The 27,715-nt window shown below is 43.4% G+C and overlaps 1 protein-coding gene across 6 annotated transcripts in view; it reads left to right on the forward strand.

The window, feature by feature from the left end:
- myo6a (myosin VIa) overlaps positions 1–27,715 on the forward strand; it is a 183,459-nt gene that overhangs the window by 126,080 nt on the left and 29,664 nt on the right. For all 6 annotated transcript variants that reach the window (XM_063223196.1, XM_063223198.1, XM_063223199.1 and 3 more), the window contains exons 16-25: positions 4,736–4,863; positions 5,812–5,907; positions 6,869–7,039; positions 11,932–11,970; positions 12,942–13,035; positions 16,175–16,305; positions 17,535–17,612; positions 19,447–19,576; positions 25,344–25,434; positions 26,175–26,325. In XM_063223196.1, coding sequence (XP_063079266.1) covers positions 4,736–4,863; positions 5,812–5,907; positions 6,869–7,039; positions 11,932–11,970; positions 12,942–13,035; positions 16,175–16,305; positions 17,535–17,612; positions 19,447–19,576; positions 25,344–25,434; positions 26,175–26,325 — 1,109 coding nt within the window. The remainder of the gene's footprint in view (positions 1–4,735; positions 4,864–5,811; positions 5,908–6,868; positions 7,040–11,931; positions 11,971–12,941; positions 13,036–16,174; positions 16,306–17,534; positions 17,613–19,446; positions 19,577–25,343; positions 25,435–26,174; positions 26,326–27,715) is intronic.

The following is a 27,715-nucleotide window of genomic DNA, read 5'->3' on the forward strand; positions in this document are numbered from 1 at the left end:
TGCCATTGACAGCAGGCTGTTATTGGCGTGCTCTCGTTCAGAGCTAACAGGCGTGCGAATATTGGAGAGCCCTACTGAAGTGAATGGCGCATTCTACAGAATGACGTTGAGCCATGTAAAATAAAGCTAAAATAAGCAGTAGATGCTGCAGGCGGTATTTAAGGTAAATGCTACATGCTACACGCTACAGTGATCCATTGACTTTCACTAGCTTAGCTACATACTCCCTCTTTTAACTTGTCTTAAAGCAAGACAACGCTTAACATGAAAAATAAGACACTTTACCACCTTTATAAACCCCAGCCAACGATTTTAACTGTATTAAGCCCCAAAATAGTGGCACACCCCTTTAAAGGAGAATGCTGACCAATTTCATCATACTGCTCATGCTCATGGTATTGCTCATGCTACCTTTCAGTGTTTGAAACGTCGTAACATAATATCACCCCAAATGGTAAGTGCAGGTGTCTGGTTTCAAATTTCAATGGGTTAAAAGTTATGCAACATCAGCATTCATTTTTTTTTTAAATATTAAAAATGTGGGTATGTTAGAGCTGGATGAATACATTCTAAAGCAGGATGAGGGTCTTAGCTTTTAAATGCAACTTATTCATGTTTCTATGTGCTTCAGAGGTTGAGATATTTAGGTTTTTATAATTGGAGGGCACTTAAACCCAAAAAGGTATTGGTCATTTAGCAGGCTTTTCTTGCAGGTGCTTTAGGCATCAATGGGTTAAAGTGAACGACTTCATAAATCTCGTGCCCAATGGTCTCCCGAAACTTAAGCCAAACAGTATATTTTGTAGAGATGCACCGGATCCTGATTTTTAGGATCCTGCCGGATACCGGATCCACTGCTTAAGACCCTGCCGGATCCGGAACCGCTACGAAAGGGTTGAAACACATAGCCTACTCGCACACGTGGACCCTTTTTATCACTTTGGCTCAAACTATTTTGACTGAAAAGCCTCAGCTACCGGATCCTGGATCCTGGAACCGGATCCTGTGAAAAACCCTATTATCCGGAACCGGATCCGGTGCATCTCTAATATTTTGTGACCGCTATGGGAATCGAGCCTGCAACCCTCGGATCCCAATATCTACCAGCTTTAATAATGCAGAGCATTTCTTCAGTGCTGTTATTTTTTTCATGATTTCGTGAATGTTAGAGTCTTAAAATATTTACAACAGGCCATTAGCTATTTTGTGAACCCCATGTGCTTGTTTGCATGCCTTTTTGTCATGCACCGAACTTCCAACACTAAGACATTGAATGTGTGTGTGGTGTGTGGTGGCTGTTATGTATGTGAACTTGTATTGTACAAAGCACAAGTTGGCATTCCTGGAAATATGTGTTTTCTGTCTCTGAAGAAGTCAGTTTTAAAACTGTGTATGGAATTTTGTTTTCACGATGTATGCATTAAGTAACTTATTGAACACTCCATCTAATCACACACACACACACACACACACACACACACACACACACACACACACACACACACACACACACACACACACACACACACGGATTAGAGATTAGTTTTGACAGATTCTGTCTATCTGATTAGCATGTCGTTAATTCAAGCCATTTCTCCTCCATTGTCTCACATCTTAATCTGCTTGATCCCTAGAGAAGTGTGGTGTGGTGTGGTGTGGTGTGGTGTGGTGTTTGTGTGCATTGGTTTATTTTGGTTCAGTTGTAATCAGGCCAGATGTCAGATAAAGCGTTGGGTCTGACTCAGTCACACACGCACGCACGCACGCACGCACGCACACACACACACACACACACACACACACACACACACACACACACACACACACACGCGCGCACGCACACACACACACACACACACCATGCTTTATACGCAGTGCAAACAGCCATGGCCTAAATGCCTCAGTATGTTCTGTATTGGGATCTTCTTATTGAAAATATATTTGGGGATGTGAATGTGCCTGGCACCTGCCTTCATCTTCCAGCACTGTTAGTCATGCGTCTCCCCACAGACTGGCATTGGCACCTTTCGACAGACAGTTTACCAGCTTAATAAGAAACATCTGCCCATTATACTCTGCGTCATTTGTGGGAATAAGCTACTCAGAGGTGTGTTTATGTGCATTTTCGGTTGTTGTGAGGATATGTGTCTAAGTCCCTCTAGACAGAAAACAATCTCTCTCTCTTTGTCTTTCTCTCTCTCTCTCGCTCTCGCTCTCTCTTTCGCTCTCTCTCTCTCTCTCTCTCTCTCTCTCTCTCTCTCTCTCTCTCTGTCTCTTTCTTTCTCTCTCTTGCTCTCTCTTGTGCTCTCTCTTGTGCTCTCTCTTGTGCTCTCTCTCGCTTTCTTGCGCTCTCTCTCTTGTGCTCTCTCTCTTTGTCTTTCTCTCTCTCTCTCGCTCTCTCTTTCGCTCTCTCTCTCACTCACAGCGTGCTTACAGTATACACATACAAATACCCAGACACATGCAGTACAGATGCTATGTTTACCAAGACAACAAAGAGATGCGCACTCCTAGTCACGTCTCAACACCTGTGTGCCTCAACACACAGACATATCACGTGACAGTTTTGTGGTATTTGTGTGTGTGCATCCGTGTGCAGCATAAATAATTTACCGTCCCAGATTGGAAAGCGTTATGGCTCATGTGTTTAAGCTGTCATGGGCAGCCCCTGTCTCAAGCAAACAAGACCAAGCTTACTCTCACAGCAATAACATCATCTATCAGGGTTTAAGTCAACATACAGGAGAGGGAGGGAGGGAGAGGGAGAGGGAGAGGGAGAGAGAGAGAGAGAGAGAGAGAGAGAGAGAGAGAGAGAGAGAGAGAGAGAGAGAGAGAGAGAGAGAGAGAGAGAGAGAGAGAGAGAGAGAGAGAGAGAGAGAGAGAGAGAGAGAGAGAGAGAGAGAGAGAGAGAGAGAGAGAGAGAGAGAGAGAGAGAGAGAGAGAGAGAGAGAGAGAAACCGCTCACACAAGTGAACTGGGGAAGAAAAAATGTTTTTCCAAGAAACAGGGTTCCATCCAGTGCAGCAAAGCAATCATTTGGATTACAGCATGTGTGGACACAGTTCCTCTGGCTTTCGTCTGTCTGATTGAACGCTCCGTGAAGAAAGTTCCGGGCCTGTGAGTCAAGATGGTTACTGATCTGCGCTCTCTCTCATGAAACTTTAGTGTGCTATCTATTCTTGGCTGTTCCACGCCACTTTCTTCTGTCTTTTTTTGCCACCTCCAAGAAAGCTTTGAACACCTTTTTTTTGTGTGTGTGTGTGATGGGTGAAAATGGCCTGAATTTCGTGTGCGTGCGTGTGTGCGTGCGTGCGAGTGTGTATTTTGTGTAACCCTTCACACAACAACCAGGTGGTGTTTTAACTTATGGTGGTGTGTAATGGGTGGAAATGGCCTGAATTTCAGGTGTGTGTTTGTGTGTGTGCGTACCTGCACACTCATTTGTGTGTGGGCACGTATATGTGTGTTTGTGTGCGTGCCGGTGTGTCTGTGGATATGAGTGTCTGTCTTTGATTTAATGTGTGTGTGGGTGTGTGTGTGTGTGTGAGCGTGAGCGTGACACTCTCTGTGTGCTTGTGCCAATCACATTCTTGATGCCTTGATAGCTGGCAAGGCTGCGCTTCGGGAGGTTTAAATTGACACCGGCGCGATACAAGGGCAGACTTGTTATTATTGCATTGTCATTTTGGCTTTCTGGCAGCTCTCCTTTCCCCGCTGCTCACAAAGGCAATTTTCTAAGTCATAATTAGACATCTACACAGTCTGCCGCCCTCAGAACTCCAGACATATACACACACATGCATGCACACACACTCACACTCACACACACACACACACACACACACACACACACACACACACACACACACACACACACACACACACACACAGACACAGACACAGACACAGACACACACACAGACACACACACACACACACACACAGAAAAGCACAGATGCTAAACTGAAAGTCTCTCACTAATAGCTGTGATGCATTGTTATGGGTGTAAGCTAAAAGATGTGTCTGTGTCTGCACACTCTCGAGGGAGTACGTGTGTGGGTGTGTGAGCAGTAAAGAAGCACAGGCAATGTGATGCTGAAGTATGGGGTCTCCAGTGTTTTCAAGAACACATGCAGTATAAGGATTATAATGTGTGGGTATGTGTCTGAGAGAGAGAGAGAGAGAGAGAGAGAGAGCCTACGTATGTGCACACGGACAGTAAAGCAGAGCCGGTTTAACCAGTTGGTAGACTAAGCAATTTGGCCACATCAAAACTGCTCTAGGGCCCCCCCAACATGGTAAATGCAAGTAAAAATGACTCAAAAGGGCCCCCTGCCCATAATTTGCCTGGGGCCCCCAAGTAGGTAGAGCCGCCAATGAAGTCAAGTAGCACATGGGTTGTATGTCGGATGCTGAAGCATTTGGTCTTTTCAAGGTTACTCACTCACTCACTCACTCACTCACTCACTCACTCACTCACTCACTCACTCACTCACTCACTCACTCACTCACTCACTCACTCACTCACTCACTCACTCACTCACTCACTCACTCACTCACTCACTCACTCACTCACTCACTGTGTGTGTGTGTGTGTGTGTGTGTGTGTGTGTGTGTGTGTGTGTGTGTGTGTGTGTGTGTGTGTGTGTGTGTGTGTGTGTGTGTGTGTGTGTGTGTGTGTGTGTGTGTGTGTGTGTGTGTGTGTGTGTGTGTGTGTGTGTGTGTGTGTGTGTAGACCTTGTGGAGGCCAAGCTGGTGGGCATTCTGGATATTTTGGATGAAGAGAACCGTCTACCTCAGCCCAGCGACCAGCACTTCACCGAGATGGTCCACAGCAAGCACAAGGACCACTTCCGCCTCACAGTAAATACTTAACGCCCTGTACAGCATACTCCCGCACACACACACACACACACACACACACACACACACACACACACACACAGAGTAAAAACTTAACGCCCTAGACAGCATATCCCCCACACACACACACACGCACACACCATGCTATCATGACAAATAAATAAAAGAATTGTAGATGACGGTTGGAATTTTCTCTGAAAAGAGTGTACTAATTCAGTTGCTTGCACCCTAAGTCCTTTTTTAAAGAAAAATAGTATGGAGGTGAGCTCACTTCCTCAGAAATGTAACAGAAAACTTTGAAGTTTTTTATGCAATATAATTTTGGTCAATATATAATAATAGCTGCTTTTGTATTTAAACCGAATGCCATGAGAGAAACCACCTGAAAACGAAGGTTATGTATATAACCACGGTTCTATGAGTTTGGCAGTCACTTGGAGTGTACACAAAAAGATTTGCCAAGAGGTCCCTTCCTGTGTTCACCGGTGTCTTAACCCCTGACACGGGGTCACCGGATGACGTCACCCAGGTCACGTGTGACTTTGTTGATGCTAATTCTCGACCTGCATGATTTGTGTGATGAATATCCATGTGCTGAAAGCACCGCCTCTGGCGGTCAGAACAAAATAGAACTCTGATAGACTCAATTTTTTAGCTACATACGATGTGGTGTATTGCTCAAGTGGTGTACTAAATCTAGTGTTAACAGATCATACAGGGAGATCATTTGAATGATGCAACTGGTGCAAAGCATTTTGAAATATTTTAAATCTCCGATGGCACATTAAAACAACTAAATAAATACATCTAAATACACACACACACACACACACACACACACACACACACACACACACACACACACACACACACACACACACACACACACACACACACACACACACACACACAGACACACTCAGTAGGTGTTATTGACATCTCTTCCAGGTACCCAGGAAGTCAAAGCTGGCCGTTCACCGAAACGTGCGTGACGACGAGGGCTTCATCGTCAGACACTTTGCTGGAGCCGTCTGCTACGAAACGGTTAGCAACACATTATGATGAGCTTACTGTCTGTCTGTCTGTCTGTCTTTCTGTCTGTCTGTCTATCTATCTATCTATCTATCTATCTATCTATCTATCTATCTATCTATCTATCTATCTATCTATCTATCTATCTATCTATCTATCTATCTATCTATCTATCTATCTATCTATCTATCTATCCATACTATCTACCTATATATATCTATATATTTAGCAATACAAGTTTGGACACCCTTTGGAACTTCTTACACTTCTGTCAAAATTGTCATAAAACATGGTCTGATCATCCTGGAAATGGCTAGAATGAACAATCAGAGTCTGCTTTAACTAATTCCACCAAAGGGTGCACAAACTTTTTCCTATGGCTGTGTATATAAATATATTTGGCTGGTTTTCCCCATTATCCCCATTTTGAAAGCCATCATCTTTTAGACATTGATGTTTGTGGCACGACAGTCCATCAGCTTTTCAACTCATTTTTCTATTCCCTATTTTTTCGTCTTGCCTTTTCATTCATCTCTTTTGAACACATGCCCTTTCAGTATGAACTCCATTTTCGAAATGGGCCTTTTTGGGGTGCAGTTTTGGTGATGCCATGCCATGACTCAGCTAAGAATGGGGGTGGAATAGTGGAGGGGGAAGGGGGTGGGGTGGTGATAGAGGGGAAAGCAGGGTTGATATTTTGGGAGAGTAGACATTCAGACATGGTTGCAAGTTCACAAGAAGTTTGGCGCAGCAGATGATTGATATTCTCTAACTTTTCTTCTGAAAGCCCATTTTGATTACTGTTCCCTGTTGGATTCTGCCTTAGATGTGTATTCTATCTTCTATGCCATCACACCTCATAACATAACCCCTCTTGCCTGCCTAGCTCTTTCAACATATACATGTATCTGTGTCTCATGGGTCGTTCTCTGTCTCTACCTCTGAGTGACTCTTCTCTCGATATCCATCTCAGACAAAATTTGTGGAGAAGAACAATGATGCGCTGCACATGTCCTTGGAGAGCATGGTGAGCGAGTCCAAGGACCGCTTCGTCCGGGAGCTGTTTGAGAACTCCAACAACACTAAGGACTCCAAGCAGAAGGCTGGCAAGCTGAGTTTCATCAGCGTGGGAAACAAATTCAAGGTCACACACACACACACACACACACACACACACACACACACACACACACACACACACACACACACACGTGCGCGCGCACACACGCGCGCACGCACGCACACACACACACACACACACACACACACACACACACACACACCATGCTTTATATGCAGTACAAACAACCATGGCCTAAATGCCGTTTGGGATTTTCTTTTTGAAAATATACATATTGCAAAGGGAAAGTTGGGGAAAATGCCACCAGAGAAGAGCAAGAAGGTTGTTGATGAGTACAAGAAACGTTGTCATTGTTGTCTGAGGGTGTGGGTGTGCAACCAGGGCCGCATTAGGATGTTCTGGGGCCCCTAGACTACAGGTTGCTGCCCCCCCACACGTAATGCAAATTTTTCGTCAAATTTACTAGAGATGCACCGGATCCTGATTTTTAGGATCCTGCCGGATACCGGATCCACTGCTTAAGATCCTGCCGGATCCGGAACCGGATACCGGATCCTACGAAAGGGTTGAAACACATAACCCTACTCACACACGTGGGCCCTTTTTTATCACATTGGCTCAAACTATTTTGACTGAAAAGCCTCGACTACCGGATCCTGGATCCTGGAACCGGATCCGGATCCTGTGAAAAACCCTATTATCCTGCCGGATCCGGAACCGGATCTTGGATCCTGTGCATCTCTAAAATTTGCATAGACAGTGTCAATTATGGGTTAGGAATTAAGGACAGCATGTCTACCAATTGTACTCAACACAACAGCTGAATTCTGCATTATTCCATCTTGTCACAATTCTACAATTGTTCCCTTTTGGTCAATCGGGGGCCCCCTGGCATTTTGGGGCCACTAGGCAGCAGCCATATGTAGCCTGTGCTTAAAGAGGGTTGCCATTGGCAATATCGCTGCACATACCCTTTGTCTTATTTTACCTTGCCATTTACGTATTTCTATGACATCTTTTGTACTTAAAATAAAGGGGTGCTGCTGGTACTGCTGGGCAGAGTAAACATGCCTCACACAGAGCGAGAGACAAAAGGCAAATGTCAAGGAGGAGAGTGGGGAGAGGGGGAGGGATGGAGAGGGAAGACGCAAGAGTGTTGTTTTTCTTGTTTCTCAAGGGTATGTGGTGTGTACAGTACCTGCTGTTGATTCCTAGTACTGTGTTAACCTTTTCGTCTGGTTCTCTCCTGGTAGACGTGAAAGGCTGGACATGAATGAGAAATTGGGAAACATGAGGAGTCTTCACATAAGCCTGGTTCGAACTGAATTGCATCCCACCGAGGCGTGGCTTCACTTTGAAACATTTTTTTTAACCCCACCCATCTTCAGTTCTAACAGGGTCGATTTTAGAATCGCCTCAGACGTAGTTCTGAGCATGCGAGTCTAGTTGTGACATGTTGCCCTCTCTGTAACTATTAACCATCATGTGCAAACATCGATCCCCACCCACGCACTTTAAAAATCACAATGGCTTTCCTACTGCCAGTTCTTACAGTAGGATAAACAATAGGAAATTGGTCAAGCAATTATGTTCTTCAAAGTAACTCCAGTCCTTGGCCAAGGAATGAGTTGTCAAGGGATTGTTTGTTGGTGCTGACGGCATTATCGACCCACTTTTTAAAAAAAGCCAAATGGGCTATTACATGTCGAAAGCTCTCTGCCTCGTTGTGAGAAGCCGTTTTGATGACAGAAATATAAACCTGCACCATGCAAGAAAATCTTGATGCGAACTAATCAGTTTGCAAGAATTAAATTAATTCTATTTCTTTGCACATAGTTTTTACACATACTAGGGGTCTACAGTTTGCTTCTTTTATTCAGCGTGACTAAATGAAGTAGCAAGAGTGTTCATAAACTTTGGATTGCCGCGCCTGCAGATTGCTTCCTTACTCTTTAGCCTCTATAAATGACGTCCTTCTTAAAAGTAAGTGTGTAAAAGACAGGTTTCTTAGAGAGACAGAAAGTGGAAGAAATAAGTAGAAAGAAACATGACAGTGAGAGGGAAAAGAGGAATGAAAGAAACAAGTAGAGAGAGGGAAACATAAAATAAGAGCGTAGCAATGAGAAAAAGACAGAAAGAGGCTCAAAGAGAAGGAAGGAATGGAGTAGATAGGGAGGAATGGGATTTAGTGACAAAGAAGAGAGAGAGTGAGCGAGAGAGAGAGAGAGAAATACATGTCAGTAGAAAGAGGAAGGGAAAGAGAGGCTGAAATGGGTACCGAGAGATTGAGTGAGTGATAGACTGAGAGGCTTTTTGGGGAGCTCTGTGATGGAGGGCCGGTAAATGAAAGCATCAGCTTGTCTGTCTGGGTGAAGGATTGGAGACAGATGGCTGATGACCTGCTGCTGCCTGTTCTTCCTGTTTGCTCTGCTCTGGCGTCTGAAATGAAACTCGTTGGTGAACAACACAACACGCTCCCCACACAAATCCTCCCTGAACCCGCCCGCTGCCTCGACACAGACGCGTGTTTGTATTGTTTGTTTGTTTACTTAAATCACCCAGAGATATGATTGTTTACTTTGCTCCAAAGAGATAAAATAAGTATTGCCTTGGCTTGTTGCCGTGGTGGTGGTGGTGGTAGTGGTAAAAGCGGAGCCCAATTGGTGTTGTTTCATGTTCATCAGCCTTGCATTAGAAAACCTCGAAAGGGGGCGCTGTGGCGCAGTGCGCTAAGCCCCCCACATTTGGGCTTGCATGTCCACGGGGACCCCGGTTCGAGTCCGGCCGTGGTCATTTCCCAATCCCACCCCGTCTCTCTGTCCCACTCACTTCCTGCCACCATCTCAGACTGTCCTATCAAATAAAGGCATAAAAGCCCCTATACATATATTTAAAAAAAAAAGAAAACCTCAAAAATGAGGCTGCACCAATGGAGTGCGGATTGCTTACCGTACGTCTATTGAAACCAAGAGATAATGGGATTGTAGGTGTGTGTGTGTGTGTGTGCGTGTGTGTGTTTTTGTGTGTGTGTGTGTGTGCGTGCATGCGTGAGTAAGAGATAGCATGTCTTTATGTGTGTGTACTTACTGTGACAGAAAGTGTTGAGTGCGTAAGTTGTGTTTTGTGTGTGTGTGTAGTCTGGTTTGCGTACATGCGTACTGGCATGAATGTTAAGTGTGTGTTTGTGTGTCTGATGTCCGATACTTATTTGCACATATTTATTTGCGTACCAACTACCCACTCCAATCAGATATGTTGGTCTTGGACCAATTAGTTGTTGTTAACCTTGACTTGAGGTCGAGAGCGGAAAACTTTTTTTTACATCCACTTATGCGAACAGGCCACGTTGAAATCGACTTGTTCATCTGTGAGAAATGTTACGGCATATGGGTGGAACATACTAATGGTGCAGAGCCTGTTTGTGGGCCGGTATGTGGAGCTCTTGTCCTGAATGCCAATAACATGCTTGCTGTTGTACATACAGTAGAGGTGCACACATGGATAGATACGTACACATATACAGTACAGTACATGTACGCATACATAAACAATGTGTTGTCATAACAGTACTTACGCTTTAACACAATGTACAAATATACAATGTTTGCGTTTTGTTTTTGTTGTTGTTGTTTTTTTGTTTTTTTTTATCTGGACAGTAATTGGTCTTTTTGTATGTTGCTCTTTGAAGACTTTGTTCATCCAGGAAGGATTGCCCTTGTTACATTTCTTCTCTGTAAAGGTGCACTGTGTAGGATGGTGGCCAGAGTAGGTATTTCAACTGTGGTGCTCATTGCAACTGTTTTGCCTTTTCCCCAAATTTGATCTTTGATGAATATTTACTAAGCAATAAGCTAATATTTGATAGGACGACCAAAGCACAGTAGGTTTAGCAGCTAGGAATGTATATTGGACATGTAGAAGGTCCACCTTTTCATGTGTGCCATGTTTGTGATAATGACAAAAGTGATGGTGGTCATAAGTATTCATGAAAATGATAACATTTTTGAATGGGCCACATGAGTTCTGGAAAGAAACTGCTAAAAAATATTACACAGAGCACCTTTAACCGTTCAGCAGCTCAGGCACACTTAAAAGCTCAAGGTGACATTGCTGCGACAAATGCTCACTTGGCATTAAAGACACCATTTTGCAGACTTTTTTAAAAAACTTTTTTTTAACTAGGCTGTGGAATTATAAAACACAAGGTTACAATTTAGACCTACCTCAGCAAAAAAAAAAAATGAGCTGGTGAGGCTTTAAGTCTATCAAATTTGAATCAAAGGCTTCCCTCGGATGTTAAGGCTCTTTGAGGTTTTCTTTTTAATTTTTAATTTTTTGTGTCAGAGAGCAGTCTGAACCTTACAGGTCAAATTCATAAGATGCGTAATATCTTACAAATTTATGTGAGTCAAAAATTCATGGCCGTGCAGTACAGACTATGCTTACAGGAAGGGCATTAAAATGAGGCGTATGCTGTGGTCACACCGCCGGCGTTGAAAGGGCTAAAACGCTGCTGACTCCTGCCTAGAAAGCACAGGTCAAGGGCGTTGAACGCGGCAAAAGATTCAACCTGAAGCGTTCGACCAAGAATCTCGAACAACCGATGCTCGTGTTTAAAAAAATGTGAACATTCCATTGGCTGCCGGCTGCCGCCTGCCGCCGCCGAGCTCATTTCATATTTTTAGATGAAATTCAACTTTTGACGCCCTTGGCTTTTGATGCTGCTGAATAAGCTTTTGTTTTATGAAAGTATTGGGGTGAACTGATATTTCGTTTGCTCTACATCTACTTACTTTGATTACATCACAAGTCTTTGCTTCACCAATATGTCTAATAGCCTTTGTGCAATGCGAGCCTGAGGCTTGAGTCTGAGATACTGTATGAACTGTGCATTTACAAAGCTTATTTGGTATTCCCATTGAAGTGGTGCCTCTCTGATTTGTGTGTCTCCACAGACCCAGTTGAATATTCTGTTGGACAAGCTGCGCAGCACAGTAAGTATTGACCCACAAGGGAGCCTTTCTGTGTTTCCAACGCCCTCCCTCTTTCTCTCTCTGCCTCTGCCTCTCTCTCTCTGCCTCTGCCTCTCTCTCTCTCTCTCTCTCTCTCTCTCTCTCTCTCTCTCTCTCTCTCTCTCTCTCTCTCTCTCTCTCTCTCTCTCTCTTTCTCTCTCCTCTCTCTTACGACTCTTTTTTTCACCCCATCTCCTCTTCCCCCCCCCCACTCGCTCCATTCTCTCTCCTCTCTCTCTCTCTCTCTCTCTCTCTCTCTCTCTCTCTCTTCCTCTCTCTCTCTCTCTCTCTTCCTCTCTCTCTCTTATGCTTTCTCTCTCACTCTCTCTCTCTCTCTCTGCCTCTCTCTCTCTCTCTCTCTCTCTGTCTGTCTCTCTCTCTGTGTCTCGCTCTCTGCCTCTGCCTCTGCCTCTCTCTCTCTCTCTCTCTCTCTCTCTCTCTCTTTCTCACGCCCTATCTCATCAAGGCTGCGTCATGTGAGCGCACCTCTTCTCTTAACTCTGCTGCTGTTATCCATCCCTGAGCTGCTTATCATGGTGCTCCAGGGCGGATGATGTAGGGCTCTCCAGAGGGGGTGTAGATGGAGACATAGATGCTCCTGCCGCCCCCCCCACCTGGGGAGAGATTACAATCAATACCAAAGAGCAGACAGAACAATTGACCAATCAATGAAATTATTAATTGTGCGACTTGTCACTCTCTTAACAGCACGTTAATGGAGTTTTGGCTATAGAACGGCAGTGATTTAGAACAGTTCTGACAGTTGCTTTTTTTTTTTTTTTTGGACAGCCACAGAAATGATTGTATGAGACCTAGTACGGACACATACCATAGCTCGTTAAAAATGCAAAATTCTCAGCTTTCATTACACTCCCGGTATTCAATGTGTCAATTCGTTTACATTTAATATTTACAGTTGCACTTAAACAACCGCCACCTCGCTCTCTCGACAGGGTTCCAGCTTTATCCGGTGCGTCAAGCCTAACCTGAAGATGGTGGCTCACCAGTTTGAAGGCGGCCAGATTCTCTCTCAGCTGCAGTGCTCAGGTGTGTACAGCCACCATAGTAAATGGTAAATGGTATAGCGCCTTTCCACTCCTTCGAGCACTCAAAGCGCTTTACATTGTATGCCTCACATTCACCCATTCACACTCACATTCACACACCGGTGGCCGTGGCTGCCACGCAGGGTACCACCCTGCCACCAGGAGCAACTTGTAGTAGTCTGCTTCTCTTTATTTCTAATTTTCTTTTTTCTTTTTTTCTTCTACCATCGTCTTTCTTCATAACTGCCACATCATCATAGCCTGATTATCATCGACTTTCAAATCTCTTCGAGACTAGGTCTGACCAAGAGCATAACAATTAACATTTCCCAAACTGCATGGTTGACCCTCCTCCCTTGGTAGGTTTGCTTATGGTTGTTTGCCTCCCGACAAAGTGAAAGGAGTTCCTGTATTTGCGGGAACTCAGAAAGTACTTGCATTGCTCTTGACCTGACTAGTTGCAACGCTGAAGGTGGTGCGTCACTAGGAGGGCGCGGCCTGGCTAACATCATCATACTCTTGTTTTTCTTTTGACTTTTTTCTTTTTATTTTTTTATCTTTCCTTATTTTTCATTTTCATCATCTTCCTCCTCATCATCTTCCATAGTCTTCATCTTCATCTTGGCCTTAACCTTGGCACAGTCTTGGCTCCTCTGTGGGCAGGAGAGATGAGAGAGGCAGGCCCTGCTGGCCTCTTTAGAATGAGAGCTGCAGTGGAAAACAGCCCCAGGCTCCCCACGGCCCTCCATCCCCATATACCACCTCTATTTAGGTCCCCCTTTTGTCTTCCATTCCCTACTCTCTCTTTCTCTCTCTCTCTCTCTCTCTCTCTCTCTCTCTCTCTCTCTCTCTCTCTCTCTATCTCGCTCTCGCTTCTCACTCGCCACTTGCTCATGGAATTTTCTCTTAATATTCCTGTGTGTTTATCTGCCACTGCAAAAGCGAGAGGTTCACTGTCAATAACACAAACTGTGCATTCAATTGGTTAGTCGCTTACTCAAAGTGAAATATTTTTATCTGTGAATCCGCCTGCATCGCATCGCTTGTATTGTCCTTGCGTCCTTGCTTCGATGGAACACATAAACATTCTATTGACTTCTATCACTGAGCGAGTAACTAGAAGCGAAGTGTGTGAATGTAGCTTCATGCTGAGAGTGCTGCCCTATTCAGTCAGCTGTAATGTGAATCTTTGGGAATGATACGATGAATGAGCTTCCTTTGCTCTCTCTCTCAAATTCAAATTTACTTTATTGGCATGTCTGGAAATGTCAGTCTTGTCTAAGCTTACAAAGAACATCAGCATATAGTGTAGTTTTAATGACAGGAGAACAATATATAACATTTAAGAAAAACATGTGCGCACACACGCACGCGCACGCACGCACACGCGCACACACACACACACATACACACACACACACACACACACACACACAAGCATTAATTTCAGTATAGGATATTAACTCTCTCTCTCTCTCTCCCTCTGCCTTTCTCTCCTGCCATCAACCCACCCTGACTGGCCTGTCTTCTCTCCCCCATAGAGCCAGGCTGCATCCCCTATCTCTCTCTCTCTCTCTCTCTCTCTCTCTCTCTCTCTCTCTCTCTCTCTCTCTCTCTCTCTCTCTCTCTCTCTCTCTCTCTCTCTCTCTCTGTGCCCTTCCTCCATGCCCTAAGTAGAGCAGGCCTCCGCCTTACATGCCACCAGGGAGCTTTGGCAGGAGTCGTGCTAAATCACACAGTGTCATCTCCACCTTCTTCTCCTGGTGTGGCCACATAAAAAAGAGAGCCACCCAAGAGCCCATTCCTCATTCTTATGTCCAGATTTGCATATTACATTTGACACATGAGAGTCCTTCATAACCTTGGGTGCAGGCCTGATCGAGTGAGGGGCCAGGTTTTAAGCTTTTTAAGCCCTGAGGCTTTTTTCCCCCATTTGGCTGTCGTCAAGGTACCAGCTCTGGCCACCTCTGCGTGCAAGCCACATAGCAGCTCAGAAGTTTTGTTGCCACAAGCGGTATCAAGCGCTGCTAGGCTAGAGGCAATGCTCCCTGTCCATAACATATATGGCATTTGCCAGCCCATTTTTGGAAACTATTTATTTTTAAATTATTTACTATTGTGCTCCAGTGGTGACAGCAGTTTTCCAATCAGATGCAAGGTTGAAGTTCTGGGTTCAGGAAGTGAAAGTCTTTCTCTGCACTTGCTCCGGCCAATTAGTTTAAAGTATTTTGGGGGGGCTTTTTGGCTTTATTATAGGATCACGTGAGAGTAGACAGGAAATGGTTGGGGGAGAGAGATGGGGCAGGGCCGGGAATTGACCCCGGCCGGACTCGAACCGGGGTCTCCGTGGGCATATGTAAGCTCAAATGTGGGGGGCTTAGTGCGCTGCACCACAGCGCCCCCTCAGCCAATTAATTTAACCAGCCGATCCTAATTTGCCCAGATCGTTAGGCAGGTAAATGAGCTAATTAGTAAAAACCGCCCGTAGTTAGAGCACAGGCAGATGGTCAAGCTGGTTTGTCCACCTCTTTTTTTTGGCACAGCTGGCTATGAACTGGCTGCAGGCATTAAGCAGGTTATATGGGGTTTCCAGAGCTGTTAAATATTTCAAATGCACAGATTTACAAGACAAAAAGTAAGGCATACGTATAATCCCCACCTTGCTTCAGGGACTTCATGTATCTAAAATGGACATCTAAAACGTATCTAAAAGGTATTGGGTATTATAAATATCAACAAATACTGTATGAATACATTTCCTTAAATTCTAATGAGGTTTTTCCAATAGTATTATGAGATGAGCTTAAACGTTTGTGTTCAATGTTCTTGAAAGGTCTTGTGATGTCCAAAAGTTGAACTTGTAGAAATCCTGTACTGGTACAGTAGGTATGCTGTCGGACACCAAGTTAGCTCTCGTTTCGACTCACATGAACTAGTTGTATCTATGTATCTAGGTCTTCCATCACTCCCACTTTGACCACCTACTTCATCCAAAGGACCCAGATTCCAAGAAGCGCAGTCTGGAGAGACCTTTCCCTTTGACTTTCTGTCCTTGTGTTGAGCAGGAGTAATGAACTGCTTCCCGTGGCTCGATTCACCCCGTCGGTCGATCTAACTGGTTCTTCTCTCTTGCGGTGCAGGAATGGTGTCTGTCCTGGACCTCATGCAAGGTGGTTTCCCCTCCCGCGCTCCGTTCCACGAGCTCTACAACATGTACAAGGAGTACATGCCGGCCAAGCTCACGCGCCTCGACCCCAGGCTCTTCTGCAAGGTCGGTACCAGCCAATGACATGACCTGATTTCCTGATTAACCCCATTTGCCAACCTGAATAAAACTCCTGCTGAGTGCCCTCAGCCTATGTAAACCTAAATGCCTGTCGCATATAAAAGCATGAAATGAGTTGCGTTTAAAAGCTAAGACCTTCCTCCTGCATTAGAATGTGTTTGAGCTCTAACACGCCCACATTTTTAATTTAAACAATTCTCAGCCTGGTTGAGCCTAAATGCTGCGTCGCTGCAGGCGCCCAGGTCTATGCAGCCTACACACAGCATCAGGCTTAAATGAGTTACAGAAGGAGAAAAAACAAAGCCACACAGGACAAGGGCACCCAAGACCTAAGTAGACGACATACATCTATCTCAGGGAAGGAGGTGAGGAACCAAGGGAGGAAAGATGAGAGGAAGAAAGGAGGCAACGTGACAACATAGAGATGAATAAAGAAAGCAAAGAGAGGGGAGGAGGAGGAGGAGGAAGAGAATTGGAGGCTCTGAAGGATGGAGGGTGAGAGGAAGAAGCAAAAGAAAGGTCAGCCAAAAGTCACTTGGAAAAAAATATGGCACAACAGCAAAGGAGGAAGGGCGTCAGTAGATTTTTGTAGTAGTTTTTGAGTTGGGGAAAAAAAGTGATTACATGGTATAAAAAATGTAACTCTGACTTAAAACGTGAACGATTGGCCAGGGAAATTAATAGAATACAAGAACAGAAAAAAGAATTTCTTTCCATCCACAGTCGGGCAAATGCATTTATTTAAGTACACTCCTGACTGGCCTCATGAATCATAGCACTCTTAGACCCCAGCCAGCCTGCCTGCTGTCGAGACCTCAGGATGTGTGCGTGCGTGCGTGCGTGTGTGCGCGCGCGCGCATGTTGGCACATCCATTTTTCAACAGGTCTATCTTTCGTGTGTGTACAGAAAAATGTGCCAAGTAAACTGTGATCTGAAGCAAAGCTGTCGCCTGTGACCACTCACTGATTCTCCAATATTTCCTCTTCAATCCTCCGTTTCTCTCCTGCGCTCTCTCACGGGTTCTCCCTTCCTCTCTGTCTTTGTCTATCTCATTCTCTCTCTCTCTCTTTCTCTCTCTCACTCTCTCTTTCTCTCTTTCATTATCCATTCAGCAGCTCAACCCTCTGGGATTCTTCCTACAAGGACATTATTATTTTTTCTCACTCAATCTCTCCATATATATTTAATTCTTTTTGTTTTTGTCTCCTTTCAGGCTCTGTTCAAAGCCCTGGGTCTGAATGAGAAGGACTACAAGTTCGGACTGACCAAGGTCTTCTTTCGACCTGGAAAGGTGAGCCCGTTTTTTGTTTAAAATCCTGAATCCTCTGAGCATCACCAAGGCTGGCATTTGGAAGTTAAATTAGTGACGAGCTCGGCTGCAGTCGTTTGTGTGAAACCCAGGGGCCGCCCCCTGGCCTCCAGCGCACGGCGGCAGGTGATGGAGCTAGCTTGGCGAGGCCACAGTTAACAGATGGGCGTTTGATTTCCCACTAAATGAATCATTTATCTATGTTAGAGACGTGTGCAGGAGGGGAGGGTGGGGAGAGGTCGGGGGATGGAGGCCACAGGAAGGGGAGAGATGGATAAGCCCTCTGTGGTGTGTGATATTTAGGGGGCAGGAGAGGACAGGAGGGTGTGTTGGGGGGGAACGGGGGGCGTTTGCTGGTTTGGGGTGGAGTGGGGTGGTTGTAGAGGGGCATATGGTCCTCCGCTACTAATGATAGAATAGGGAGGACTTGGAAAGTTCTGTACGATTTTCCTTGTTTTTTTTGTCTCTGCTTCACTAGAAAAAAATATTTCATTTCCACTCATGGAGGACGTACCATTGGAAGCATATTTGTTTCAAGCAGCCATCTCACTCTCATTCTGTAGTTAGGCCAAAGTGGTGTGTGTGTGGTGTGTGCGTGTGGTGTGCGCGTGTGAGTGTGTGGATGAGTGTGTGTCTGTGTGTTGTGAGTGTGTGTGTGTGTGTGTGTGTGTGTGTGATGTGTGAGGTTGTGTGTGTCTGTCTGTGTGTGTGTGCGTGTGCGTGTGTGTGTGTGTGTGTGCGTACACACGAGTGTCATGTTTTCATCTTCATATTCTGAGCGTCAATACCTCGAGTTTAGATAAGTGCTGTGCCACCTGAACTAATTTATGACTGGGCAGCGTAGGTAATAGAGGGTGGCCGCTGTACTGTCTGCATCATCCCCACTTGGCCCAGTTTTCTCCATCTCCGTCCTTGTTCGGTGATGTTATTCTGACTTTCTCTGCTTTTTTATTCTCATTTGCTCCATCATCTACTATGTCTATCTATTCTTTTCTTCTTCTTTCGATGTTTTGTTCTACTGTGACTGCTGTACTTTTTCCTCCATCTCATTCTCAATCTCATTCTGTTGACGCACTTCTCTTGTCAAGCTGTTTTTTCCCTTTCTTTCATCCTTTATCTCTCTCTCTCTCTCTCTCTCTCTCTCTCTCTCTCTCTCTCTCTCTCTCTCTCTCTTTCTCTCTCTCTCTCTCTGCCTCATTATCCATTCATCAGTTAAAGCCTCTGGGACTCTTCAAGGACATTACTCTAGCGGCTGCTAACCGTGACTCATCTATTAGCGGCGTCTCCACGGAGATGCCAATCTTCCTGTCTTGCCAGCAAACACATGATTTATGTCGTGGACATCATGCATCACCCCAGCTTGTTTTGCTTGTTTGTTTTTGTTTTGTTTTGATTATTTATTTAGACACTGTTTGCCTGTTTTTGTCCGGTCATGGGCTAATGGTTTAGGATTCGGGCTTGGTTGATTGGCTTGGCCTGACAGGTGTATATGGGGGTAGTGTTGAGAGTAGTGTTTTTCTCCATCGTCCATAATGCAGTATCTAAGTGTCCCACCCACACACACACACACTCCTCCCTGGGTCCTGTTATCATAGCTGTCATAGCTATCATACACTCTATGTTCTTCTGCTTTGTCCTCTCAAGTCACTTTGCCCAAAAAAAATATTTTTCAAATACAACATGAAATGCTGGGGTTGAATTTCATTATATCGTCCTGATTAAATGCTGTGTTGTGTGATAAAAAGAAGACCAATGGAGCTGACTCTCTCTCTCGCTTTCAATTCCACTTTTCTGCTCCTCCTCCTCCTCCTCTCAGTTTGCCGAGTTTGATCAGATCATGAAGTCGGACCCTGACCACCTGGCAGAGCTGGTGAAACGGGTCAACAAGTGGCTCATCTGCAGCCGCTGGAAGAAGGTCCAGTGGTGCGGCCTCTCCGTCATCAAATGTACGTATTGGGTACCGATTAGCGATCACGCCCACACCACTGATTATCATGGTCCTCCTGATTGTACTATTACATACCAGTAGATAGGTTTTGCCGTTAACAAACATTCGCGCTACGAGGAGGGACAAGATGCTAAGCAGCTGTATCTGCTGTATTCTGTGGAGTTATTGTGGTATTTTGGGGACCAAAGTAGCGAAGGGATAAACAACTATAGCACAGCCAGCTGTGTGTGTGGTTTGCTGTCTGCTTCCCCAGGTCAGCAAAGGAAGTACGATTTTTTAAAAGTGAACCACGTATGTGTATTATTATACTTATTATATGGTATGACAGTGTTTCCCACAAAAATTTTGGAAACTATGGGGGCATTTTTTTGTTGGGGGGGCATTTAACGCGGGGGTGGGGGTTTAGGGTTGGGGGTGCGTGGAAATTCATTAAATGCAAAATGGCAAAACAATGAGTCAAGTATGACATGGAGAAACTATAGGCCTACATTTCAGCCATTTATGTTTTGAGAAATTACACAAGATTTTACCCATGACGTGTATAGTAGTACACTGTCATTTATATGAAAAAAATGCAGTGCAGTGAATCATTTGTGTTTGCAACACACTTTTCATTTCTCCCTCATACAGGGGTCTATGCAATGGAAAAAAATAAAACAAAATAGGAGCACAGATAAGCACTCTTTCAAGCAGACAGGGTTTTCTCTATTGGATGTATTTACTCCAGGAGGAAAATGCGAAGGAAATCGTTTTTCAAATCGTTTTTTTTTTTTTAAACGGAAATCGTTTAAAAAAAAAAAAACAACAAAAAAAAATAAAATAATAATTTATTTTTTATTTTACTTTTTTTTTTGTTAAATCTTTTTATTTCAAAGGACACTCAAACATATTTTGTCTGTCTTTTGTTTGTACAGTCTCCAAGTCCTTTACAGTCCCCCCCCAACAAGGGATAGTCCAATACCACCATTAACAAATCAAAACTGTTAACAATAATAAATAAAAGAATTTAAAAAAATTGAACAAAAAGATTAAGTACAACAAAACAATACAACCAGACATCCGATACCTACACACTCGCACACTCAACGACAGCCACACCTCACAAATAGACAGCGATCATAACGCTCACTCGCGCACAAACACCCACATCCACACGCACATGGTTCACACACACCCCAACACACAACACACAACCATTGAAAAAACATAAAAAAAAGTTGGCTTTAAAGAAAGCAGAAAAAAAAGAGAAGAAATTGAGGGCATTGCTTTCAATCTCATATGTAACATATAATTAAATAACCAACATAATATTTTAATATTATAATTGTAATTATTATTATTATTTAATTTTTTTAATGTGAATACCTGTCAAGGATTAGAAGTCTACCTGTTCAAATTGGTCAAACCCAGAAATTATAGGACACCAGAGCTCATCACGAATATGGCCTTTGTTATGTTTCTCCAAGTTCATTTCCTCTAAATGCAGAGAAAGAAGATATTTTGTCCACAAAAGTCCTAAATGATGGGGGTATTGCATTCTACCAAAATAAAAGTAAAATTAACAATTTCTTAGCAAAAATAATTAATCAAAATGAAATATTCTTCTTTTAGACTGGTCTAGGAACTAGAGGCCTTGGTATCATTAAGTAAATATAGACTACTGGTAGGTTCGAACTGTCTAACTAAGACTACTTCAATAAATGAATGGAATTGAGCGCCCAGAAGTTTTTAAAACAGTCTACAATCCCAAAACTATTTGTGAAACGGTCCCTTTCGGTCCATTACATTCTTTTGACACATCCTGAGATGTCGTTTGATATTTTGTGCATTTTTCAGAAGGTGTTAAGTAGTTTTGTAGAAAAATTTGAAATTTGCTTCTTTTAATTTTTATTACTAGTAGAAGGGGAAATAATATTATAACAAATATTTAACCATGCAACTATCATCAAATATTTTCCCTATATCATTCTCCCATATCTTTTCGTCAACCCCAACAAATGATTGATCGCCTTCTATTTGTTCATAATGTTGTAAAAGTATACTTAATTTTCCCCTTTTAAGTTTTCTGAAGAAAAATAACAACTCCTCTATTTTCCGATAAGTCAAACCTCATTGTCTTTCTTTCCATAAGTGTTGTGAGAGACTTCTTGAGTTGTAAGTAACATTAAAAGAATAGCTTAACAGGTATCTCAAACTTAAGCTTAAATCCATAATGATTTAATCTTTAAATCCATATTGTAACATAATCTTTAAATTGGTCACTATACCAAGATTAGTCCATTGGCTTAGTGTTAGATAAGGAAATTTGGGATCTAAGGTCAGGATTTAGAAATATAGTTGAGTGGACAAGGTAAACAAAAGATATCTCCCATTTTCTTTCTACACTTTTTCCAAGTTTTGTAAGGTATTAATGACAGTAAAACACTTATCTATGTTCTTAATTTTTCCAAAATTATTTATGTATCTTAGGAACTAAGGGTCAGTGGTTGGACAATTTTGACTCAAATATCCACCCACAACCAGCGATTCTTGTCTCATGTTGTCCCTGAGACTAGTTACCTTAATATTTGAGCTTCCCAAAAAGTAGTATTGAAGATTTGGAAATCCCAGGCCTCCCAAGGCTTCTGTTTCATAATAGTAGAGAGACTAACCCGAGGTTTTTTATATTCCAAATAAATCCTTGAAGAGAGTTATTTGATTTGCTTGAAAAAATCACTGGAAGCGAGCAAGGAAGCATTTTGAAAGAAAGAAAAAAGAAATCTGGGAGGACAATTTATAACATTTTAATTAGTTTATTTCTTCCCCCAAGAGTGATAGTGGTAGTGAAGTCCACCTTGATAATCTGCGCGATCTGACCTTCTAAGAAAGGAGAGTGGTAGTTTTCTGATATAATTCTCCCAATCTGGGTAATGAAAAATGCTAGGTACTTAAAACCTGTTTTGGAGTGTGTTGAATCCACTCGATGCAACATTTTTTCAGTTGATTGACATATGTAGAAGAAATGCATTGGACTTATTAAGATTAATCTTATCACCTGAATATGTACAAATTTCATTAATTGTATTTTAACAAATGAGGAACGGAAGTGCTCCGGATCTATAATATAGTAAGAGAATGACATCTGCAAATAGTGACAATTTGTGTTCAGTTAGTATTCAACTTATAGCCTCGGATGTTTACTATTGCTCCTCATAAGTGGGAGGCGAGCGTCTCAATCATTATAGCAAAGAGTAGGGAGACAATGGCATCCTGCCTAGTTCCCCCACTCTAGTTAGGAGAACAGAGTTTGAACAGTGTCCGTTTGTGTAACTGCCGCTTTTGGGGGCTCTTATAAATACTTTTAATCCACTCCATGAAATTATCACCAAAATTTACCTATATGCCAAGAACAGCGAAAAGAAATTAAAGTCCCACCCTGTCAAAAGCTTTCTCTTCATCTAAAGATAGAAGCAGAAGAGGTTTTAGCTGATTATTAAGACAGTTTTACTAGATTTAATGTTGCTTCTTATATTATCACTGGCCTATTCCTTCCTTTTTATGAAGCCTGACTGATCAGGATTGATAAGTGGTGGGTAGGATATGACCCAGCCTTCTAGCTAAGAGTTTGGTGATAATTTTGTAATCCATGATCCAAGAGACTTATAGTCGATAAGAAAGCATGTAAGGGTCCCTTTACACCATTAAGTAGGACACTAATATGCGCAAGGGGTTTCCATTGTCTGAGGAAGTGAGTTTTATTTTATATTTTTCTTTCAAAAATAATTTACCATTGCCATGAAGATTGTACGGATCTTCAGCAGAACTCCCCTGTAGAAATCTAACCGAGAACCGTCTGGTCCGTGGAACTTTTATTTAAGGACATTGAATTAATTGTAGCCAGTACTTTCTTCTTCTGTAAAATGGATATTAACATTCTTTATCTAAAGAAGACCTTTCTGGAATTTAAAAATTTAAACTTAAATACTCTCCAAGCTTTCTTTTAGAAAGGTCTGTTGTGACTTGTAAAGATTGTTATAGAGTTGAAAAAGGTGTGATTTAATCTCCTGAGTGATGGTATGTTATTTCATTTTCCAGACTTGTAATATAGCTTTTTATGGTCTTTTCCCGCTTGGCTCCATTCTTTTATTTGATAATGCTATAGTTTCCTCCCCTGGTTTTTGTTACCAAATACATAACATATTTTATTTTTTTTAGACATTTTCGGAAACTATGACGGCCGTGCGGTGCGCCATAGTTTCCTCAATGTATGGGAAACACTGTATGATATATTTTCCCTCTGCAAATGGTCTTTGTTGGACAAACACAATCAAACTTGTATACATTTTATCTAAAATGTATATATTGATTGATCTGAGACATAAGCCTTTCCCAATGGCTACACTAAGACAACTGAGGCACCCCCCACCCCATCTCACCCCAATTGATTTATGTAATCAATGTTTGTTTACAGTGTGCTGTTTTCAACTACTTACCGTATCTGTTGCTTCCGGGCCGAGTAAAGCCATTACTTAATCTGCTTCTCCCCTCTGAATCCCCTGCCCTTCACCATGAAGACGCCTCACCTAGTCTAACCTCATGCACAATCGATTTCTAACCCTAATCAAAGACTTGAGACTGATTAGCCAGCTGCCTGAGGTGAATTTGCTTATGTCAATAAGTGATACTCTTGCAGCACGACCACCATGACGACAGATCAATATTAATTGCCCCATGAACATTGGCATTATTAAATTAAGCATAGTACATGAGACATCAACATTTTTACACATGCCTTCACATGACATGTAACCCAGAACTGGATTAAATATTAATTTGACTACTCCTTTGCGCCAGCCATCACAAGCTAGCCTTATTCTGTATTCCTTTCTCCCTGTCTCATTTGAGACCAGTGTCCGCTGCTTCCAATGATGGGCGTACCCATAGCATCCCTCGTGGCAGCCATTATCGCCTTCAACAGCTTTAGATACAAGTTGATTAACACCCTCTCGACAGCCCTACCGTGGCGCTAACGGTAGGGCACTCGTCTGCTACGTGACTGACCCGGGTTCGATTCCATTTTAGATTCTGCTACGTGACTGTCCTTTGCAGACCCTGTCCCGTCTCTCTCTCCCCAGTCGCTTCCTTACAATGTCTTTACTGTCCTATTAAATAAAGGCAAGAAAAGCTCAAGAAATGTATATCTTTAAAATGCATCCTCTTGACTCTGAATGCTTAAGAGTTGCACTTCTTTTTCATCTCCAGGCTCCTCAAGATCAACTTAAGTCACACATGAGAAATTATGGGGACGTAGCGTTTTAACATTTTACTGCCACCATTTACTGATTTTATTCATTTGGAAAAGATGGACAAATTGCTACTCTACCTGAGTTTATTCATCTCCCAGTTCAATTTCTTAAATAGTTTAGTTTACTGTGGGGGGTTCATTTGTATTCACTTACAGCAACGGCTTTTTAGAAGTACCTGTGTGAAGTATTTTTTCTTCAAGCAGAGCCTCAAGCACAGACAAGCTGTTTGCCATTTCTGCTCTTTGAGATTAGGGAAATTGGCATAACACAAATGGAAACGGAAGTTTCTCAAAGTTTTACAGAGTAGCGTGTCCCCATTATGCCCAAATCGCCTTCTGTGCTGCCTTTTGAACAAGAGTGCGTGATTGATGCACTCCGTGTCTGTCTCAACATGCTGTTCTTCCGTTCTTGATGTTGTTTTTGTCTGTTTGTGGATTTTTGTTTATTTATTTTTTTTGTCTTCTGTGTTGTTGTTTACAGTGAAGAATAAAATTCTGTACCGAAGAAGTGCCTGCATCATCATGCAGAAGACGGTGCGCATGTGGCTGTGCAGGCGAAAGCACAAGCCAAGGTGGGTCTCCTACTCTGCACTTTTCTTTTCCACTTCAACTTTTTCTTGTCTTTTGGGCTTTGTCCTCCATTGTTTCTTTACCTCTCCTCTCCTGTCTTTTCCTGTCTCCTTCTCTTCTCTCTCTCTCTCTCTCTCTCTCTCTCTCTCTCTCTCTCTCTCTCTCTCTCTCTCTCTCTCTCTGACTCTTCCCTACTCTCTTCGTAGCTGTCACTTTCCCCTGTCCATTTTCTTGACCCCCCCCCTCCTCGTCATTCTTTCTCCACTCCTCTCCACTCTTCCTCTCCTCCGTTCCTCCTCTCCCATTGTCACTCCGGTCCTGCCTTCTTCTCCCCTCCTCATTAGGAGGTGCTTTCACGGCTCAGTCGGTATGTGTGTGAATTGTACGGTTTGGGTTTTCGGTGCGGTTTGTGCCATCCCTACTACACTGGCAGGTTTTGATTAAAACTGAATAAGCAGGTTATTTTCTGCGTGTGTAGGGGGCGCTGTGGCCCAGCGTGCTAACCCCCCCCCACATTTGGGCTTGCATGCCCAAGGGTTGCACCCATGGTTTGAGACCGGCCTGGGTCATTTGCCATCCCTACCCCATCGCTCTCTCCACATTCGCTTCCTGTCGCTCTTCACTGTCCTATTCTCAAATAAAGGCGAAAAAGCCCATATAAAATAAATCCAAAAATATATTTGTGTGTGTGTGTGTGTGTGTGTGCGCCCGTGCGTGTGCGTGTGTGTGTGTGTACGTGCAGGATTGATGGTCTGGTGAAGGTGCGTAACCTGAAGACGCGCATGGACAAGTTCAACGAGGTGGTGTCTGGGCTCAAGGAGGGACAGCAGGAGATGCTCAAGCAGATCCAGGACCTCGACGCCTCCATCACCGCTCTCATGATCAAGATCAAGGTATGTACAGTACGTGGTCCTACCGAGGCCCTATCGTGTCTCTAAGCGGCGACCCGTGCTCGATTCCAGCTCTAGTCATTTGCTGATTTTGGGTCGCGTTTGGTTTTGTAGTTGTTGGAAACGACCAAAGGAACAAGTGATTACATTTTGCTGGTGATCCTGATCATGAACCGGAACCATGTTTTTTTTAGCCTAGAAATCTAGACGTCCCTAGTGACCGCAAATTGAATTGTGGGACAGAGCAGGTTTTGACAATCCATCTCTACAAAAAGAAGACAGAAAAATGTATAACAAAAATATGGTGTTAAATAGTCAAATGTTCTATCAAACAGCTTCCTTGGCGGAGGTCTGCACTCACTGTGTACATTTCCAGTTGGAGATGTTTCTAACTAAATGTACTGTCTCACTTCACCTCTACCGTCATGAACATGACAGCACCAGTCAAAAGAGCAAAGTTTTAAGGACTTCGACTTTGTTTTGGAAAAGTTTGAAAGAATTTGAAGAAGGATGAAAGGTGAAATATCTTTAGGCTCCAAGTAGCAGTTCAGCTTGTTACTTTACTCCTCTGACTGATGTTGCGCAAAGTTGCAAAACCTTTTATCCAAAAGTCTGATTGGGAAGTTGAAATGTCTTCAAGTTGCTTACAACTTTGCTCCTTTTACTACCCCGACCCAGATTAATTCGAGTCTTCAATGGCATAATCAAAACATTAGGCAGTGTTTCTCACCGCCCCTCTTATGGATAGGTGGGCAATTATGCCTGGTCTGTGTCTGAAGTGAACTTCCGGGATGACTGGCCTCTCCAATGCAAAAGCTTTTAACTGGTGGATCTGCTCCGCCTCTAGCCTTCTCTTTATCTCTCCATCTCCCTCCCTCCCTCTCTCTCTCTCTCTCTCTCTCTCTCTCTCTCTCTCTCTCTCTCTCTCTCTCTCTCTCTCTCTCTCTCTCTCTCTCTCTCTCTCGTTCTTTTAATCATCACCCCTTCACATCCTTTCCACCTTGCAATCTCTCTTCCCAGTAGTAGCAGCAGCACTGTGCTGTCTGTAAGATGAAATCTTGTTTGTTCATTATGTCCCTGGCCTGCTCACGCGAGTACACAAGCGTCTCCTATCCGTCATCTGTGGCCGTGTTCACACCAGGCACATGGTCTCATAGGTGCTCCAGGCTGAATGCAAGACCATTCGGCAGGCAGACCACTCCTTTTTTTTTACTTCTCTGTCTGATTTTTGTCTCTCTCTTCTACCTCCTTATTTGTCTCTCCCCTTCTCATTCTCCTCTGTCTCTTTCTGCCTTTCTCTCATATGCACCTGCTCTCCGTCTCTCCGTCTCTCTCTCTCTGTCTCTCTCTCTCTCTCTCTCTCTCTCTCTCTCTCTCTCTCTCTCTCTCTCTC

This window comes from Engraulis encrasicolus, chromosome 18 (genome assembly GCF_034702125.1).
Source record: "Engraulis encrasicolus isolate BLACKSEA-1 chromosome 18, IST_EnEncr_1.0, whole genome shotgun sequence".
Classification (NCBI taxonomy): domain Eukaryota; kingdom Metazoa; phylum Chordata; class Actinopteri; order Clupeiformes; family Engraulidae; genus Engraulis; species Engraulis encrasicolus.